This window comes from Spinacia oleracea, chromosome 2, assembly GCF_020520425.1.
Source record: "Spinacia oleracea cultivar Varoflay chromosome 2, BTI_SOV_V1, whole genome shotgun sequence".
NCBI lineage: Eukaryota > Viridiplantae > Streptophyta > Magnoliopsida > Caryophyllales > Amaranthaceae > Spinacia > Spinacia oleracea.
This window is the reverse complement of record NC_079488.1, coordinates 73,650,537-73,668,580: the sequence shown is the minus strand read 5'-3', so window position 1 is coordinate 73,668,580 and position 18,044 is coordinate 73,650,537. Positions and strand designations below refer to the sequence as shown.

The following is an 18,044-nucleotide window of genomic DNA, read 5'->3' as shown; positions in this document are numbered from 1 at the left end:
GAATCTTCCTATTTTCACAATTTTCACAATTTTACACACTTAGAATCACAAATACACTATTAGGCCCTATTCTTTAGAAATGAACTGAACTAAACGAACTTAACTGAATTGAACTGAACTGAATGCTCGTGAACTGAACTGAACTGAACTGAACTGAACTGAACTTAACTTAACATAATATTACTTAAATACATAATAAAAAAATAAAAAAATAATAAATAATAGTAATTAGTTATATATAATAATAATAATATAATATAAATATAAATAATAAGTAATATAATATATGAATAATAATAATAATAATAATAATAATAATAAATAATTTATTATTATTATTATTATGTTGAACTGAACTGAACTGAATTAAATTGAACTGAACTGAACTGAACTGAACTGAACTGAGCTGAACTGAGCTGCAACTAAAATCTGAAACTGAAATTAAGCCAAAAAGAATAGGGCCTTAAAATGTTAGTATACCAAATTGGTTATGAATCAACTTCACTAAGCGAAAAAAGAATAAATAAACTCAGTTTAGCCACTAGTTCATCAACTAATCTGTCCTCATCGGGGTAAATAACATGAGACAAACTATTGTTTATCTTACACGGCGCAGGTAAATACCGTCATTTACCTAAAACAGTAAAACCCTAACGGGTTCCTAATTCCTACTTATGCAACAAAACTTTTGGCGCCATTTTCTTTACTGGGACTGGAGTACCACTACCACACTACCACTTACCAGCCGACCAAACAGTGGAGTGCTTCACATTTTCTCTCTCTTCCTCTTTCTCTTTCTCTCTCTAGGTTTTACTGGAAATCGCAAAGCAAGGTCAAATTCTTCTCTCTCTTTCTCACTCCAATTTTCCGGCAGTTTGCTTTTATTTGATAATGTCGTTTCAATTTTAATACTTATGCATCTTAAATATTGCTCATTTTTGTTGTCAACTTTGTATCAATTTCAATTTCGGAAGTATGATTCAATCTGTTCTTGCGCTAAATGACACTTATCCATGAAATTAATTTAAGAAAAATGTTTAATTTGTAGGGTTTAGCCTCTAATTTCAATTTTCAGCCCCTTTTTTAAAAAAAAAACCCAAAAGTTTAACGGAGTATCAATTGTATATCAGGGAGTGTAAATGATGCCAATTTCGGGTAAATAATTATGCTGCCCGATTTTTATAAAAGTGAAACATTGTATTTTGTCACTTTAATTCTATAGATGTCACTGTTTTTATTTTAAATTTACAATTTGTCAGTACTGTATAAAAGATAGCACAAAAATGTCATCAATTTTGCTTTATTGTGCTTTATAAATATTAGAGGAATAAGTGAACAAAATAAAAGTTGTGACAATTACAGGAAGGATGATAAAACACAAAGGGTTAGTTGTTAGTCAAGTCCATTGGCTCTAGCTGCAGTAAGCCGGTAATTTACTCGTTCAGTATCGTTTTTTGTTTCCAGTTTTATGTTTTTTACAATTAAAAACTAAAATATGAAGACTACAAAAAGTAGTTTCCAGTATTTTGTTGCCAGTTTTCAAAATCAATATGATCACCATAAATATGACTATTTTTCAGTTCATGATTAAATCTAAATCACATGACTTTTAAAACCAAAAAACCAAAAACTGAAAACTGACAGTGATACCGAACTAGCCCACTTTTAAGTTTATGTTCAGTATAACTTTAGAAAGTGAAATGCATAGGAAACAAATTAGAAGGGGAGAGGGTAATGTTAGCTATTCCCATTATTAGTTGTTTGGTATAACTTAGGAAAAGATTCACTTGTAAATTGTAATTAATTGGGATTAAGGAGGGAAACAATTTTGTTACCATAGGGTTGGGAAAGGTAGCAAATGGTGATAATGGTTACCCTTAAGAAATGGATTGTGTTACTACACCTCTCATACCAAACATTAGAAATGGAAATAGTAAAGTGATTCTATTCCCATCACTTAAAAACTCTACCAAACATGCTCTAAGTTCTAAGGGTTTAGGAATCCGAATAGTTGAACATGAATTCTTAAAAGGGTTTAGGAAACCGAATAGTTGAACATGAATTCTGTTAGTTTTACAGAGTTCCTCAAGAGGGGGGGTGAATTGATATTTTACGTATTTATAAAAATTAAACTACAAGGAACAGAAATAGTAAAATATGCAAGCAAGATTTAGCGTGGAAAACTCTCTAGGCCCAATAGAGAGGAAAAAACCACGGCCCCTTTGGGGACGTAAACACTTTCACTAATTAGGCAAAACAACTTAGTTTCTTTACAAACCTAATCTACTCGGGCCACAATCTGCCAATCGCCTCTGATTGCAGATGACTAGGAACAACCCTCTTTGTTCCTTCCCTTATGGAAACAGTCCCTCAACTGTTCCTACTCACTGATCTCTCGTGAGATCTTCTCTCTTGCTCAAGTAAGCCTGACTCAGGCTTAACATACAATAACTCAACACTTCAATCAAACGTATAACAATTAATTAACTACTTAACATACGATATAAGACGAAGTAACAAATACTGCTCTATATGGGAACAGGAACAGACTTCTTTAAAGATTAAGACTTTAAGGGTGATACCTGAAAGCTTCCGGTTGATGTAAATAAGTCTGATAAAAAGTTTCGCAAAGAACAAAGGTTGTATTTATACGAATCCAAGTGTTTAACCTAGATTCAAATCCAACCCAGTTTAGGACTCTTTTTAATAGATAGATTTTCGCAAATCTTACTTCAAACGCGTTTAGGAAAATCAATCTTTTCGTATTTTGAGAGTTATATGTTAACTCAAATTCAAGAGTATAACTTCAAACAGTTTTGTAAAATCAGTTTAAAACATTTGATGTTTATCTTTTTGTAAAAGTAAAACTGATTTATTTCGTTTCACGATATAACTAAGACTCGTCAAAATACTCTGTTCCCATACTAAGCATGTACTAAATTACATTGGTCTTATACCTTTCGACCCTTATAGAATTTGCTTGACTTGATCCTTGATTTAATCTTGCCACGTACTTTGACTTAATTACTTCAAAGCTCCCTAGCTTGCTTCGGTTGTTGCATTTGTCCTTCTTTAAATATTAACCTGTTCCTGACATTCTCCAAAACGAACTATTAATAGAAGGTAAGCTTGTCATCATCAAAACCAGGAATCAACAATTTCCCCCTTTTTGATGATGACAACCTTACAACTTGATAGGAGTAAATAACTTAAGGAATGAGATATGTAACCTGACAATCCAGAGTCAAAAACTTAACCAGGAACAGATGAGTCGCTTAGGTGGTGAACCCAAGTATAAAAACAAATATAATGGAACACAAGTTGTCCTCTCAATATCTTCCCCCTTTGGAATTATCAAAAAGGGAGTAGGGAAAAACGCCGAACCAAAGGAGAAGAAGAAGAAGGAGGATATGGGAATCATATTACCCTAGCAAGCAGATAGTCATCATGCAGCTCAAGTCGGTCAACGAGTTTGACCGCACCCCTGCAAGCAGAACAAGATAAACGCAACATATAGCACAATACAAGCAAAAATTCTACAAGTCAGAGTGGGGCAACTATCAGAACGTAGGAAAAGCGCACTAATGAGCATTAGTCATAAACTTGGCGCATCCAAAAACCAAACCAAAAAAAAATTGTTTAAAGAGCCAGCAAAACAAAATAAAATGTTTGATGGACAGCAGATTATATGGGGTAGGATAAGCAAAGATTTTGTAGCAGGGTCAGGTTTGGGGAGATCCAGGAGCAGCATCCTCAGCATGTGTCACCTCCTCGACGATCATGTCAGCAAGACGTTCTGTCATGTCATTGAAGAACTCTGCCTGGTCCTGCTGCATCTTGTGAATGAGCTCCTGCAAAGAAGTAACAGCTGACAACAGAACCACATTGTCCAGCTGCAGTTGATCCACCTTAGCCACCAAGAGCTGCACTGAACCGTCTGGTGAGGGAGCAGCAGATTGGGTTTCACCATCTTTGTCTGATTCTGAATCCTCGACCCTGTAGACCGGAGGAATTCCTTTGGAAGAGCTGGCTAGACGGCTACTGCGACGGATAGGCTGATAAGATGATGTGGTTGGAATGTTCTTGGGAGAGGAGGTGGCTTTGATTGGACTTGTCTCCTTTGGACATAGGTCAACAGGAACACCCTCTGTCTGACCCTCTGTCTCATGGCAAGGAAGTGGTGCCTCCTCTTCCGCATCTGACAGTTCATCTCCCTCATCAAGCTCTTCTTCTACTCCTTCTAAATCATCCTCCTCCTCATCGACATCTTCTTCTCCCTCTTCCTCCTGAGGTGTAGTATCTCCCACATTCGTCTTACCAACACAGACGACTCCATCCACTACACTCAGGCTAATCCCATTCAAGCAAGCTTTGTTAAGGATATGGGTAGGAGTAAGAGGTTCAGCTGAGTAACGAGTAAGGTCAACCCCAACCTTTCTCATGATGAAGGTGAGAAGAGACCCATACCCAATCATATTGTTCTGGGAGATGGAGTGAGTGAGATGGGAGATAAAAACGACAGGAAAGTTTATTTGACGCTGAGATTCTAGGAGAAAGATGTAGATCAGATCTAACCTGCTTGCCAAAGCACGCTTGTCATGACGCGGAACAATACCTCGTCGGACCACATTAAAAAGGACCTTTTGAAAAGGAGTGAGGACAGACTGGTTGAGAGCTTTTGGGTGTTTCCCTTGACCACCAAAATATGAGTAAACTTCCTTCATTGTTGCACCCCCGAGCTCAATTGGACCCTTTCCCTTGTGATAGACCTCCTCCCCTAACACTGGGACTTTGAACCAAGACCCTAATTTCTCAGAATCGAAGCTAAATTGTTTCCCATTGACTTCAGAACGACAAATTCCCTTTTGATTGACAAAGTTTGAGCAAAATTTCCCCATTGCTTCTGGATACATGCAAGCTTTAGAACAAACCTCAAAAAGATAGGTCCAACCTTGAGACTCGATCGTCTCCAACAATTCTACAAACCCTATTTCCCGACACCAACCAAAATCTATGCTAAGACCAGGGAGCATACGATCTGGGGGAAAATAGAAAAATTTTGTGGGTTCGAGTTTTACCTTCTTCTCAGCTGGAAGATGAGGTTCCCCCTGAGTCAAAGCAGCAACTTCCTTCTTCAAGACCAGTTTTCGTTTGGTGGCGAGTTTTGTAGTTGATTTTGTGGCTGGTGGTTTTGGTGTTGGTTGTTTGGGAGGCATTGTTTCCGGATAAATGGCTTGAAGAGGTATGACGGTGATGATGGGTGTAGAAGGAGAAGATGAATTTGTAGGGTTTGGGAATTGGAGTTTGTAGAGCGTCATGATTTTATAGGCAGGGCTGTTGCGATTTACTAGGAGAGATAGGTGAATTTTGAATTTTAAAATTGGGAATTTGATAAGAAGGAGGGGATGTTCCGAGATTTTTATAGGCGGAATGATTAGAATGGGAAGAGTTTTGGTGTTGGGAATCGGAGTGTGGGAAGCGTGTTTGAGTGAATAAATATGGAATAGTAATGCATGCACCAGATTTTGTAAGATTCGATGAATCAAATTAATTGCTTTCCATTCATTTTTAGAATTCCCACTTAGACCTCGAATTGAATGCAAGTATTGGGAAAAAGTGCGATTACCTTAATAATGTGCAGACGTGGCTGTGGTAATGCACAGCTGGTTTTTGCAATCCGAACCTGGTTGTTAGTCCATTCAGAAAATATGGTGCATACACAAAAAATAAATAAGAACATATTTTTTTTTTTTTTTTTTTTGATATTTTCCAGTGAGGTTAGAAAATGTTAAGGACAACCGGTATTATTGTATTCGTATCATACCGAGTTCTAACCTGAGCTTGTCGTGTCTGTCCCTGTTAAGTGGTTTGGTCAAGATGTCAGCTACTTGATCTTCTGTGGGACAGAACTCAAGTTTGACTAGTTCCTTTTCCACATAATCTTTCAAAAAGTGATGTCGAATGTGAATGTGTTTGACCCTTGAGTGGTGCACTGGGTCTTTTGATATGCAGATTGCACTTGTGTTGTCGCATAGAATAGGAACACTCTTTAATTTCATACCAAAATCTCTAAGTTGTTGTTTGATCCATAGCATTTGGGAACAACATGAAGCCGCAGCTACATATTCAGCTTCTGTTGTGGATAATGCCACTGTGTTTTGTTTCTTTGAAGCCCAGGAGACTGCACATGCTCCTAGGAATTGAACCATTCCTGATGTGCTCTTTCTGTTTACTAGGTCACCTGCATAGTCAGCATCTGTATATCCTTTGAGATCAAAGTGATCATAGTTAGGGTACCATAGGCACAAATCGTCTGTTCCTTTTAGATATCTTAGAATTCTTTTGACAGCTGTAAGGTGAGATTCTTTTGGATTTGATTGGAAGCGGGCACAGACACCTACATTGAATGCAATGTCTGGTCTGCTTGCTGTAAGATAAAGTAGGGAGCCTATCATACCTCTGTACCTTGTTTGGTCTACACTCTTACCTTCTTGATCCTCATCCAGTCTCGTAGTTGTTCCCATTGGAGTGTGGTTGCTCTTAGCGGACTCCATTCCATATTTCTTGATGAGATCTTTTATGTATTTCTGTTGATGTATCATGATCCCTTGTTCCGTTTGCTTGATTTGGAGACCTAGGAAGAAGTTGAGTTCTCCCATCATGCTCATTTGAAATTCTTGCTGCATTAGGTCAGAGAATTCCTTGCATAGATCTTCGTTAGTTGCTCCAAATATAATATCATCAACATAGATTTGAACAATTAGTATGTCTGCATTTCTTGACTTAAGGAACAGAGTTCTATCAACCTTACCTCGATTGAACTTATTGTCTAGCAAAAAGTGTGAGAGACGTTCATACCAGGCTCTTGGTGCTTGTTTCAGTCCATACAGTGCCTTATCTAGTTTGTAGACATGTGCGGGATATTCTGGATCTTCAAAGCCTGGAGGTTGTTCCACATAGACTTCTTCCTTGAGATTTCCGTTTAGGAAGGCACATTTTACATCCATTTGATAGAGTTTGAATCCCATATATGATGCAAATGCTATTAGTATGCGTATTGCCTCCATTCTGGCAACTGGAGCAAAGGTTTCTTCAAAGTCTATTCCTTCTTGTTGGTTGTATCCCTTGACAACTAGTCTGGCCTTGTTCCTGGTAATCGTAGCATGCTCATCTTGTTTATTTCGAAATACCCACTTGAGACCTATTACTCGATTGTTCAATGGTATAGGCTCAAGATGCCATACTTTATTTCTTTCGAATTCATTAAGCTCCTCCTGCATAGCAATGATCCAATCAGAATCAGTTAGTGCTTCTTTGTAATTTTTAGGTTCAATCATGGATAAATAAGCATAGAAAGCACAAAAGTTTTTGAGTTGGGATCTGGTCGTGGTTCCACGTCCAAGATCACTGATTATTTGGTCAAGGGGATGTGAGCTTTGATGTTTCCAAGGTCTGGGTTGGAAAGGTGTGTTTGTTTCCACAACAGACTGTTCAACTTGCTCATTTGTTTCTGCTTGATCTTCGGCCTGTGCTGGTTCCTCTTCAACTATGTTATCTTCAGATGTTTCTTCGACTTGGGTTTGTTCTTCTGTTTGGGAACTTTTCCTTATCTCTTCGTCTTCTGTTTCTCTAGTGAGTCCTAGTTCGAAGTTTCCATTAGAAGTTGTACCTGCAACATAGTTTTGGGAGTCAGTTTCATCAAATATAATATGTATGCTTTCTTCCATGCACATGGTCCTTTTGTTGAATACTCTATACGCTTTGCTGTTTGAGGCATATCCTAGGAATATTGCTTCATCACTTCGTGCATCAAATTTTCCCAGTTGATCCTTTCCATTGTTGTGAACGAAACACTTGCAACCAAAGATTCTAAGATGGGTTATAGAGGGTTTTCTTCCTTTGTACAGTTCATATGGAGTTTTGTTTTTGATAGCTCTAATTAGCACTCGATTGAGCACATAGCATGCCGTATTTAGAGCTTCGGCCCAGAAACTTTTTGGAAGTCCACTAGCAATCAACATAGTCCTTGTCATGTCTTCAAGAGTTCGGTTCTTTCTTTCTACAACACCGTTTTGTTGAGGTGTTCTGGGAGCAGAGAAGTTGTGATCTATTCCTGAACCTTTACATAGATCATCAAATCTTTTATTTTGAAATTCTGTACCATGATCTGATCTGATGTGGACCAGCTTATGATTGCTTTGTCGTTGAACCTTTGTGGCGAAAGCCAGAAATTCTTCAAACGTCTCTTCCTTGTTGGATAGGAAGATCACCCATGTGTATCTTGAGAAGTCGTCTACAATTACGAGTACGTACTTCTTTCCGCTTCTGCTTTGTGTCCTCATTGGTCCACACAGATCCATGTGGATCAGCTCCAGTGGTCTTGTTGTGCTGATTACCCCTTTTGATTTAAAGGACGTTCTTACTTGCTTTCCTTTGATACAAGCATCACAGACTGATTGTTTTGCAAACTTTGTATTTGGGAGACCTGTGACTAAATTTTTTAATTTTAATTTGTTCATTAGAGAAAAGCTAGCATGACCAAATCTTTTGTGCCATAACAAAGGATCATCTTCAATAACACTGAGACAAGTTAGATTGGAGTGAGGGACCGAGTTGAGGTTAACCACATATGTGTTCCCTTTCCTCTGTCCCTCTAGGATCACTGTCTCTGTGTTACTATTGATGATTAGACATTTATTTGAGAAGAATTTTGCATAATTGCCTTTGTCACAGAATTGAGAAATGCTTAATAAGCTATGACCTAGTCCCTCAACCAAAAACACATTATCGATGGAATGAGACTTTGACTTACCAACCTTACCAATGCCAATGATGTTACCTTTCTTATTATCGCCAAAAGTCACAGTTCCACCTTCGTAGGTCGTGAGTGAGAGAAATCTATTTCTGTCTCCAGTCATGTGCTTGGAACAATCACTGTCTAGGTACCATGTGTTGTTCCCCCTCACTTCGACCTGCATGAAGTTTTTAGTTAGAGTTTTTAGGAACCCAGCATAGCTTGGGTTCCTTACTTGGAATCAAATCACTTTTCTTTACCCATTTAGTTTTGGTGAATTCGATGTTCTTTTCCAAGTACCTTTGGTTTTTAGGGCAAGAAACTCTATAGTGACCGATTTGACCACAGAAGGTGCATACTATGTCACTGTATAAATCTACTCTGGTTTTTCTAGGATGATGCTTTTTGTGGTTAAAACCTAAACCTTCTGTGCGTTTGGTTCTAGCTTCTTCTATCCATTTTGGTGTTCCCTCTATTTTGTGTCTGGTCCTTTTAGTCAATTCACTTTCTAGATGGGTCTTTTCTTGGTGAATTTTCACTAGTTCTAACTGAGCTTTTTCTAGTTCTTCTTTATAGAGGTTCTTGGTTTTGGCTATTTTTAGGTCAATCAGATCTTGTTTTAGCCAGGAGTTTTCATTGCGTAAGGCTTCACACATTTCTTTTATATGAAGGTTTTGATCAAAGAGTTTAAAGAAACGATTGTCAATATCTAAGTTTGAGTTTCTGGTCCATTCCAACTCCTCTGTGAGTTTATTGACAATGTCTTGGTGTTTTCTGTCTGAGTCTAGTTTTTCTTTGAGGAGATCCTCATAATCACTAGTGAGACAAGAAAGTAAGTCAAACAGTTCTACTTTAGACATGGATTCAAGCCTACTTTTAATATGAACAAGACTTGCCTGGAATTTATCAGATTCTGAGTCGGATTCTTCATCTTCATGTTCAGCTACAAGACACAGGTGAGCAATTTCTTCGTTGGGTTGTTCTTGTTCCTCATCAGAAGAAGTATCTCCCCATGCAGCGATCATGGCTTTTCTTACCTCAGTTTTGGAAAAGGAGTTTCTGTTGTCTTTGAATCTATCTTTTGTTGTTTCCTTTCCCTTTCCTCGTTCTTGATCCCATAGAGGACATTCCCTAATGCGATGTTCCAAGTTTCCACACTTATGGCATCCAGTGTCAGTTTTAGGGAACTTTCTATTTGGTTTGCTTCTGTGTTCCACATCTTTGTAGTTCCTAAACATTCTTCTGAACCTCCTAGCAAACAGAGCTGTCTCTTCATCTTCTTAAGAGTTTTCATCATTTTCGGTTTTTAGAGCAAGAGCTCTATTTTTGGTATTCTCTGAAGGTCGCGCGTTTAATTGCAGTTCATGAGTTAGGAGAGATCCAGCCAGTTGTTCCAGGTTAAACTTTGTGAAGTCTTTAGTTTCCTGGAGGGCTGTGACTTTAGCCATCCAGGGATCTTGTGGTAGACTTCTTAGGACCTTCCTGACTTGTTCCTCAGGAGTTATGATTTTGCCAAGAGAGTTTAGTTCATTGATAATGTTTGTGAAGCGAGTAATCATCTCTTGAATCGTTTCAGATGTCTTCATGGTGAACAGCTCGTATTGGTGCATTAAGAGATCAATCTTCGATCTCTTAACTTCGTTTGTTCCTTCATGAGTAACCTGGAGCAGATCCCAAATCTGCTTCGCGTTCTTGCAGCCCATAACTCTGTTGTGTTCATTTGGACCTAGTCCACAATGAAGGATTTTGACGGCCATGGCATTGAGTTCAAGCTTTTCATAGTCGGCTTTGTCAAATTCATCAACAGGTTTGGGAACAGTTTCTCCAGAGGAGTTCAGCTTAGTGACTTGGAAGTCTCCAACTTCAATCACTCTCCATACTTGATAGTTTTCAGCCTTAATGAAAATCTCCATCCTGTTTCTCCAGTAGGAATAGTATTTGCCGCTAAACATTGGAGGTCGTTGTGTTGAGTATCCCTCTTCTAGTTTCTCCGTAGTGTTCATAGCTTCAGAATCGTTTTTCCCGTCAGCGTTACCTGCAGTTTAAAGGGTTCTGGCTCTGATACCAATTGTTAGTTTTACAGAGTTCCTCAAGAGGGGGGGTGAATTGATATTTTACGTATTTATAAAAATTAAACTACAAGGAACAGAAATAGTAAAATATGCAAGCAAGATTTAGCGTGGAAAACTCTCTAGGCCCAATAGAGAGGAAAAAACCACGGCCCCTTTGGGGACTTAAACACTTTCACTAATTAGGCAAAACAACTTAGTTTCTTTACAAACCTAATCTACTCGGGCCACAATCTGCCAATCGCCTCTGATTGCAGATGACTAGGAACAACCCTCTTTGTTCCTTCCCTTATGGAAACAGTCCCTCAACTGTTCCTACTCACTGATCTCTCGTGAGATCTTCTCTCTTGCTCAAGTAAGCCTGACTCAGGCTTAACATACAATAACTCAACACTTCAATCAAACGTATAACAATTAATTAACTACTTAACATACGATATAAGACTAAGTAACAAATACTGCTCTATATGGGAACAGGAACAGACTTCTTTAAAGATTAAGACTTTAAGGGTGATACCTGAAAGCTTCCGGTTGATGTAAATAAGTCTGATAAAACGTTTCGCAAAGAACAAAGGTTGTATTTATACGAATCCAAGTGTTTAACCTAGATTCAAATCCAACCCAGTTTAAGACTCTTTTTAATAGATAGATTTTCGCAAATCTTACTTCAAACGCGTTTAGGAAAATCAATCTTTTCGTATTTTGAGAGTTATATGTTAACTCAAATTCAAGAGTATAACTTCAAACAGTTTTGTAAAATCAGTTTAAAACATTTGATGTTTATCTTTTTGTAAAAGTAAAACTGATTTATTTCGTTTCACGATATAACTAGGACTCGTCAAAATACTCTGTTCCCATACTAAGCATGTACTAAATTACATTGGTCTTATACCTTTCGACCCTTATAGAATTTGCTTGACTTGATCCTTGATTTAATCTTGCCACGTACTTTGACTTAATTACTTCAAAGCTCCCTAGCTTGCTTCGGTTGTTGCATTTGTCCTTCTTTAAATATTAACCTGTTCCTGACATTCTCCAAAACGAACTATTAATAGAAGGTAAGCTTGTCATCATCAAAACCAGGAATCAACAAATTCTTAAAGCCTTTTGGTTGAAGGAAAAAAAAAATTTAGGTTTATTGCTCGGTTTCGTCCTACATGGACTATTAGGAAGCGACAACTGCATTATAGAAATCATGTCATATACTCTGACCCGAGACATCACTTAATGTGATAACCTCAGTTATATGCTTGTTGTTCTTGCTTTAGTAACTTTTGATATAGGCACTGATTTAATTTTTTTCCTCCTCCCTGCCTCTTTTAACTGTTTTGAGTGTTTTCTGTCACATGTTTATGAAATAATTTGGAGTTCTATTTTACAGATATTAATTAGTGAAGGTTGAACAAGGGTTACGTCATGACGGAATCAAAATGTGGCTGGCATGATGATGATATGTCGGTAGATGAGGTTGTTTTTCTATACCTAATTCTCGAAGCCCCCCATGAAGTCCTACTTCGTCTATAGTCTTTCACTTTTGTTTCTTGTCTATGAGTTGTGATTTTTGTAAGAATTTAGAGACCTTTCTTTGTTTTGCTTTATTTATTCTCTACATCCAGGGCATGCTATGCTTGGATCCAGGGTAATGCTTTAAGGAGGTAATAAAATTCAAACTAAGTTAAATTAAGGTGATTGGAGGTGATGATAAGGGGATGAAGTGGTGGTAAAGAGAATAAACTAGTGTTGGTAAGAAGAAAAGGAAAAGGGGGAATAATTACCCTCATATGGGGGTAATAGTTACCCACCATCCTCCTAGGGTAATTACCACTTCTCATCATAATATCACCACGCCACCCTCTTTGAAACCACCTGAATTCACCTTCATTTTCCTTTTATTAAGGTCGTTTGACTTTTATTACCCCCTAATCCATTACTCTCTAGCCAAGCATGGCCTCAATCCGAATGTAACTGGACCTGATACCATAATCTTGCAGGATGATGGGCTCTCTGAAGAGACACTCAGTCAGCTAGTCACGCCAGAAGGTGAGGTTCCCCTAGGTCATGTGAGTTGTCACGAGTCGGTATCCCTTCAGTCAATGGATTATTGTGATTTATCTATGGTGGATAATGAACGTTCAGGACGACTTGTTACTGTCCCACATGTCACCTTTGATCCTATCATATTGAGAAGAGACGTAGCCAAAATGTTTGTATTACATGAATATCCTCTCTCCTTGATTGATCAAACTGGGTTTAGGGACTTCTTACGTAATCTAAATCCTTTATTTGGGATGGTTTCTAAAGAGACTGTTGAGAGCGACATAATGAAAATCTATAAAATTGAGAGATGCATGGCGCGTATAGAACTAAGTGAAGAAAGTGACATGCCTGCTGGTAGAGTTTCCCTTACAACAAAAATGTGGAGTTCTAGTGATGGAAGTCGGAAGTTTTTGGCCATTACAGGACACGTGATCAATCATGAATGGAAAAACAATCATTTATTATGAGGTGATTTCAATGCTTATTTTACAATATCTAGATGTTGTTTTACCAGAGCTGTGAAAATACATATATGTATCATGTGTAGTAATAATGCCCCTTGATCCAAGTATGCATTCTATGTTAAGTCTAATAAATGCGGTTCAGTATTAATCAATAAGTTAATAATTCAGTAAGATCAAGTGAGCTGAATGCCTAGCTAGAGGCCGCTCCAGTTCAAGTGGAATTAATGATATTAATCTACAGCTTACTCTTGACTGAACCCGTAGGGTCACACAAATAGTACGTAAACGGATCAAGTATTTAATGGCATTAAATACTCTATCTATGGATATTCGGAATCGACGGATCTTGGTTTCAGTGGGAGCTGAGATCGTCACAAGCAAGAAATGAATACTCCGGAAACGATGATATTGCCGGAAACGGAAATATGGATCGTATCGGAAATATAAATATTATCCAAGTCGTAGATGTTGCCGGAAACGGAAACATGGTACGTATCGGAAAATATTATCGGAAATGGAAATATTGTCAGAATCGGAAATATTATCGGAATCGGAAAATAGTTCCGGAAACGAAAATATTAAATATTTGTTCGAAACGGAAATTAATTCCGGAATCGGAAATATTAAATATTGTTCGTATCAGAAATGAATTCCGGAACCGGGAATTTAATCGGAAGTGTATCGTACGAATAAGCATCGGACGAGGCCTGCCGGACGAGGGTCCAGCACGAAGCCAGGCCATCGCCCAGCAAGCAATGGCGCGCCACAACACAGCCCAAGGCTGCGGCAGGCCTACCGCAAGGCAGGCCCAGCGCGCAGCTTAGGCCATGGCAGCCTCGTGGGCTGTGGTAGCTCGCATGGGCTTCGTGGGCGTGTGGGCTGTGCGCGGGCATGGCCTGCATGCTTGTGGGTCATGCTCGTGTGTGTGTTTGTGTCCATGCATAATTCCTAAAACTATTAGGATTTGATGTATGATTAAATTCCTATTCCTATTAGGATTATTTAATTAGAGTCCTTGTATGATTCTAAGTTTAATTAAATCGTATCCTACTAGGATTCCAATTCCCTTTCCAAACCTCTATAAATAAGGGCCTAGGGTCATAATTTATAGAGACGATTGAAATATTCAAAGGATAAGTTTTTGAAAGAAAATTCAGCCACACTCTTGCACTAATAGCCGAAAATTCCTAAGCACCTTAAGGGCGATTCTAGTTGGTCAATCTTGAGGCGGATTCGGACGTACTGTGGACTATCTACGGAGGGACGACACTTGGAGTCCTAAAGACTTGTTCTTGTTCGGTTCGGGCGCAGCTAGGGAAGGAACGCTACAAAGTGTATGCATCTATACTATGCTAAATGATTATGTGTAAATAATATGCTTTCCTGGCTTTATGGTTTTTCCGTATGATTTATGTATTGTCATATGTATCATAACCTAACAGTGGTATCACGAGCCTCTTATTATTTTCATAATCTAAATTGCATAAACATGGTTAAATATTACAAATTTGCAAGAATTAAAAGGGGTGATTAATTTTCGTAATTGTTAATTAATTGCATATTGCGTTTATTTAATTATACGTACGCAGTTTTTCGGCAGTTTCTTCGTTACTCATCCAAATCGAGTGATTTTTGTGTCAATTCCGCATGTAAAAGGCATTCTAAAATTTTGACAAAAATAGTGTTTTTCGGCCGAACCCAGAATTCTCAAATTCGAAGCCTAACTATGACTTTTCGGAGGTTTTAGTTTTTCGAACGCAAAATTTCGTAAATTTAAGATGTTAAATTAAATATTTGCGATTCTTGTTGATAAATCTTGAATTTTGATTGACCTACAGTATATGTTTAACAAGTTTGAATGCCTAGCCTTGTTAATTATGCAATCTAATTTGTAATTATGATTAATTTGTTGAAAATTGGAATAATTTAGAATTAATTTGATTTTCATAATTAGTTAATAATTTAATTAGATACCTATGATTAAAAACCACCATAAAAATTGTAAATTTGTGTTAAATTTTAAATTTTTATGACCTAGACTTGAATCCATGATAATCGGAAATCAATTAATTAATAAATTTTCGATTTTTCGCCCTAAAATTATGAAATTAATATGATTTATTAATTTGTCATTAATTTTGATTTTTTTTTTAATTTTTTATTCAATCGCTCATAAAACTTGCACGCACAAAGCAATAGACGCTACGTGTTACCCTTAAGGGGTGTTGTATAGTGCGGACGTGCGACGACGAGCAAGGGAGCTCGTCGCCCACGCGGTACGAATGCAGCGAGCAAGGCGATGGCGCGCGAGCACAAGGCAACAGCCCTGCCTTGTGTCGAGCGCTGTGCGCGATGGGCGATGGGCGAAGCAATGGAACGCTGTGGGCGCGCGAGCGAGCGAGAGCTGGTCGCCCAGCGATCGCTGCTCTACGCACCACAACGCGTGGCCTCGAGCGAGCGATCGAGCGAGCGAGCGATGCGAGGAGCATCGTAGCTGCTGCAATGCTATGGGCAGGCAGGCTGCGCGCAAGCGTGGCTTGCCTTGCTGCCTTACGCGTGGCTGCTGCGACGTTGTGCCATGGACCTCGATGGGTCGTGCACTCGACGGGGCTTGGGCGCAAGCCCAAGTGCTCGTCATGTCACGATTGTCGAGTTTTAAAATTTTAATTTGAAATTTTCAGTTTACGTAATTTTAATTAATTTTAAAATTAATAATTTAAATTATTTTCTTGGATTTTAATTTTGAATATTATAATTATAATAAATTTCATTTATTCTAATTATTTTACTAAAATTAAAATCATGAATTAATTTAAATACGACTGAAAAATAAATTAAATAAGCGGATTCAATTATAAATTTATATGAGCTTTAAATTTTAATTAAATTTGTATGTTTCCGGTTAGACTAGAAATACATTTTTATGTTTAAAATTAGTAAAGCATATGAATTTATTAGTTTAAGTGGGAGCCCTTTTAAATCATAAACTCTTGATTAGGTCTACAAATCCTTAAGGTTAAAACAACTTGATTAGAATTAATAAGGACTGAATAATTTGTAGATTATTGGTGCCCTTGATTAATTGCTGCAAATATTTATGTGATGCATAACGTGTTTTACTAACCAGCTATGTGGGCCATTCATGATAATGAATGGGTGAATGGTATACATTGTATATGTACTATTTTGCAGGTTATGAAGTGACTAGTATGGCCCAAATAGGATAGAAAATATGGTCTGCGTACCATTAATTTGAATGTAATTGGTCTAAAGTACCAAAATTGTTTTTCAATTCAAATATGGTCTGCGTAACATCAAATAGTTGTAATTATTTTAATTATAGCTTATCCTATTTGAAGAAAATGGAGCCTTCCACGGTGAATTTCAAGACGAAGTTCCCATTTTCGAGACGGACTTTGAAGTTGAAGCTTCAAGATGAAGTCGGGCCATACTAGATCACATTTATCTTATGCATGTTTTAAGTTATTTATTGCTTTAAATATGTCTTAATTATGCATGAGATTGTGGCTTGATTATGTTGCATGATTAAGGATTTTAGTTCACTTAAAATCTAACCAACATAGTAAGAGCCTTAAGTTCCAAACTTAAAAATTGAGTTAAAAGGTGCCATGCCAAAATATACACTTGCTTGGATATCCTTTACATCGATCTAGTAATAGTTTTCGCTCAGCGAGGTGTTACTTATTGGTCCTAAAGGGGCAAGGTACATAAATAATTGTGAGTACATGTTAGTTTTGGTGAAACTCAACGATATAAGTAAGGAGTCCTTTTATGTCGTGGCAAAATCGATAGGTTTACCTAATAAGCTCTTAGACGTACCTATCAACCAAGAATAGTTTCTAGACTATTAGCAAAAGGTTTTTGCTTACCTAAAATGTTTTAGGATTGAGTCGACAAACTGTGCTTAATTCTTCAATGATTTTAGGGTCTTGGAATCATTTTATTCACACCTGCCGGAACAATAAATTCGAATAAAATGCTAATAACTGGTTTGAATTGCATGATTGCTTTAATTTTTAAGTTATTATTCTTGATAAATGTTTAGACTTTGCATACTTCAATGTATGTTTTAATTATTGTTTATAATTAAAAATCTTGCACTGCAATAAATCCTTTTACAAAGGTAACAGTTAATTTCCTCGATTGGTAGTGAATCCAAGAACGATTCACGGAAATGAGAGAAAGTGAGCAATTTAAAATGTACGTTTCTTATATCGACTTTTATGGTTGTTTTCGAGTATCAAAGTCGAATGGCAAACCGATTGGTGCTTGTGAATTCAAAATACAATGTAGTTTTGAGATCATAAAGCATTGAGTTTAAACGCTCAGCTTTACCAATGGTTAACAACTTAACATCTTTGTCCATTTAATTCTCGAATGAGTCTAGTCCCTAGACATTCGAATAGATCGATGCTTAGAGAACTTTAGAAATTTCTGGTAAGATCATCTAGTTGAAACAAAATATTCAACATAAATTAAATGGTAAGAACTTTGTTGGAGTGACATTGGACATGTCTAAACAAAGTATAAAAGTCAACACTAGAGAATTCAATTCTTAAGGCTATAAGAAAGGGTACAAGAAATAGGAAAACAAGGAACAAGTGAAAGGAATTTACAATTCCGTTTCTACCTAAAATTTAATATTCAAAGAGAAGTGAC

At 37.4% G+C, this 18,044-nt stretch overlaps 1 protein-coding gene across 2 annotated transcripts; it reads left to right on the top strand.

The window, feature by feature from the left end:
- Positions 1 to 714: 714 nt before the first annotated feature.
- On the top strand, positions 715 to 13,392 carry LOC130467926 (zinc finger BED domain-containing protein RICESLEEPER 3-like). 2 transcript variants are annotated; one of them, XM_056837017.1, is made up of 4 exons: positions 752 to 832; positions 1,363 to 1,428; positions 12,245 to 12,330; positions 12,855 to 13,392. In XM_056837017.1, the coding sequence occupies exons 3-4, from the start codon at positions 12,280 to 12,282 to the stop codon at positions 13,365 to 13,367; spliced, it is 564 nt and encodes a 187-aa protein (XP_056692995.1). In that variant the 5' UTR covers positions 752 to 832; positions 1,363 to 1,428; positions 12,245 to 12,279; the 3' UTR covers positions 13,368 to 13,392. The 2 variants fall into 2 exon arrangements, with proteins under 2 accessions (XP_056692994.1, XP_056692995.1); XM_056837016.1 differs by lacking the exon at positions 1,363 to 1,428 and having other exon boundaries at positions 715 to 832.
- Positions 13,393 to 18,044: the final 4,652 nt, after the last annotated feature.

Coding starts and splice junctions, on each gene's coding strand:
- LOC130467926 (XM_056837016.1), top strand. CDS start 12,280: ATGACGGAATCAAAATGTGGCTGGCATGATGATGATATGTCGGTAGAT. Junction 12,331..12,854: donor ATGATATGTCGGTAGATGAG/GTTGTTTTTCTA, acceptor ATAATCTTGCAG/GATGATGGGCTCTCTGAAGA.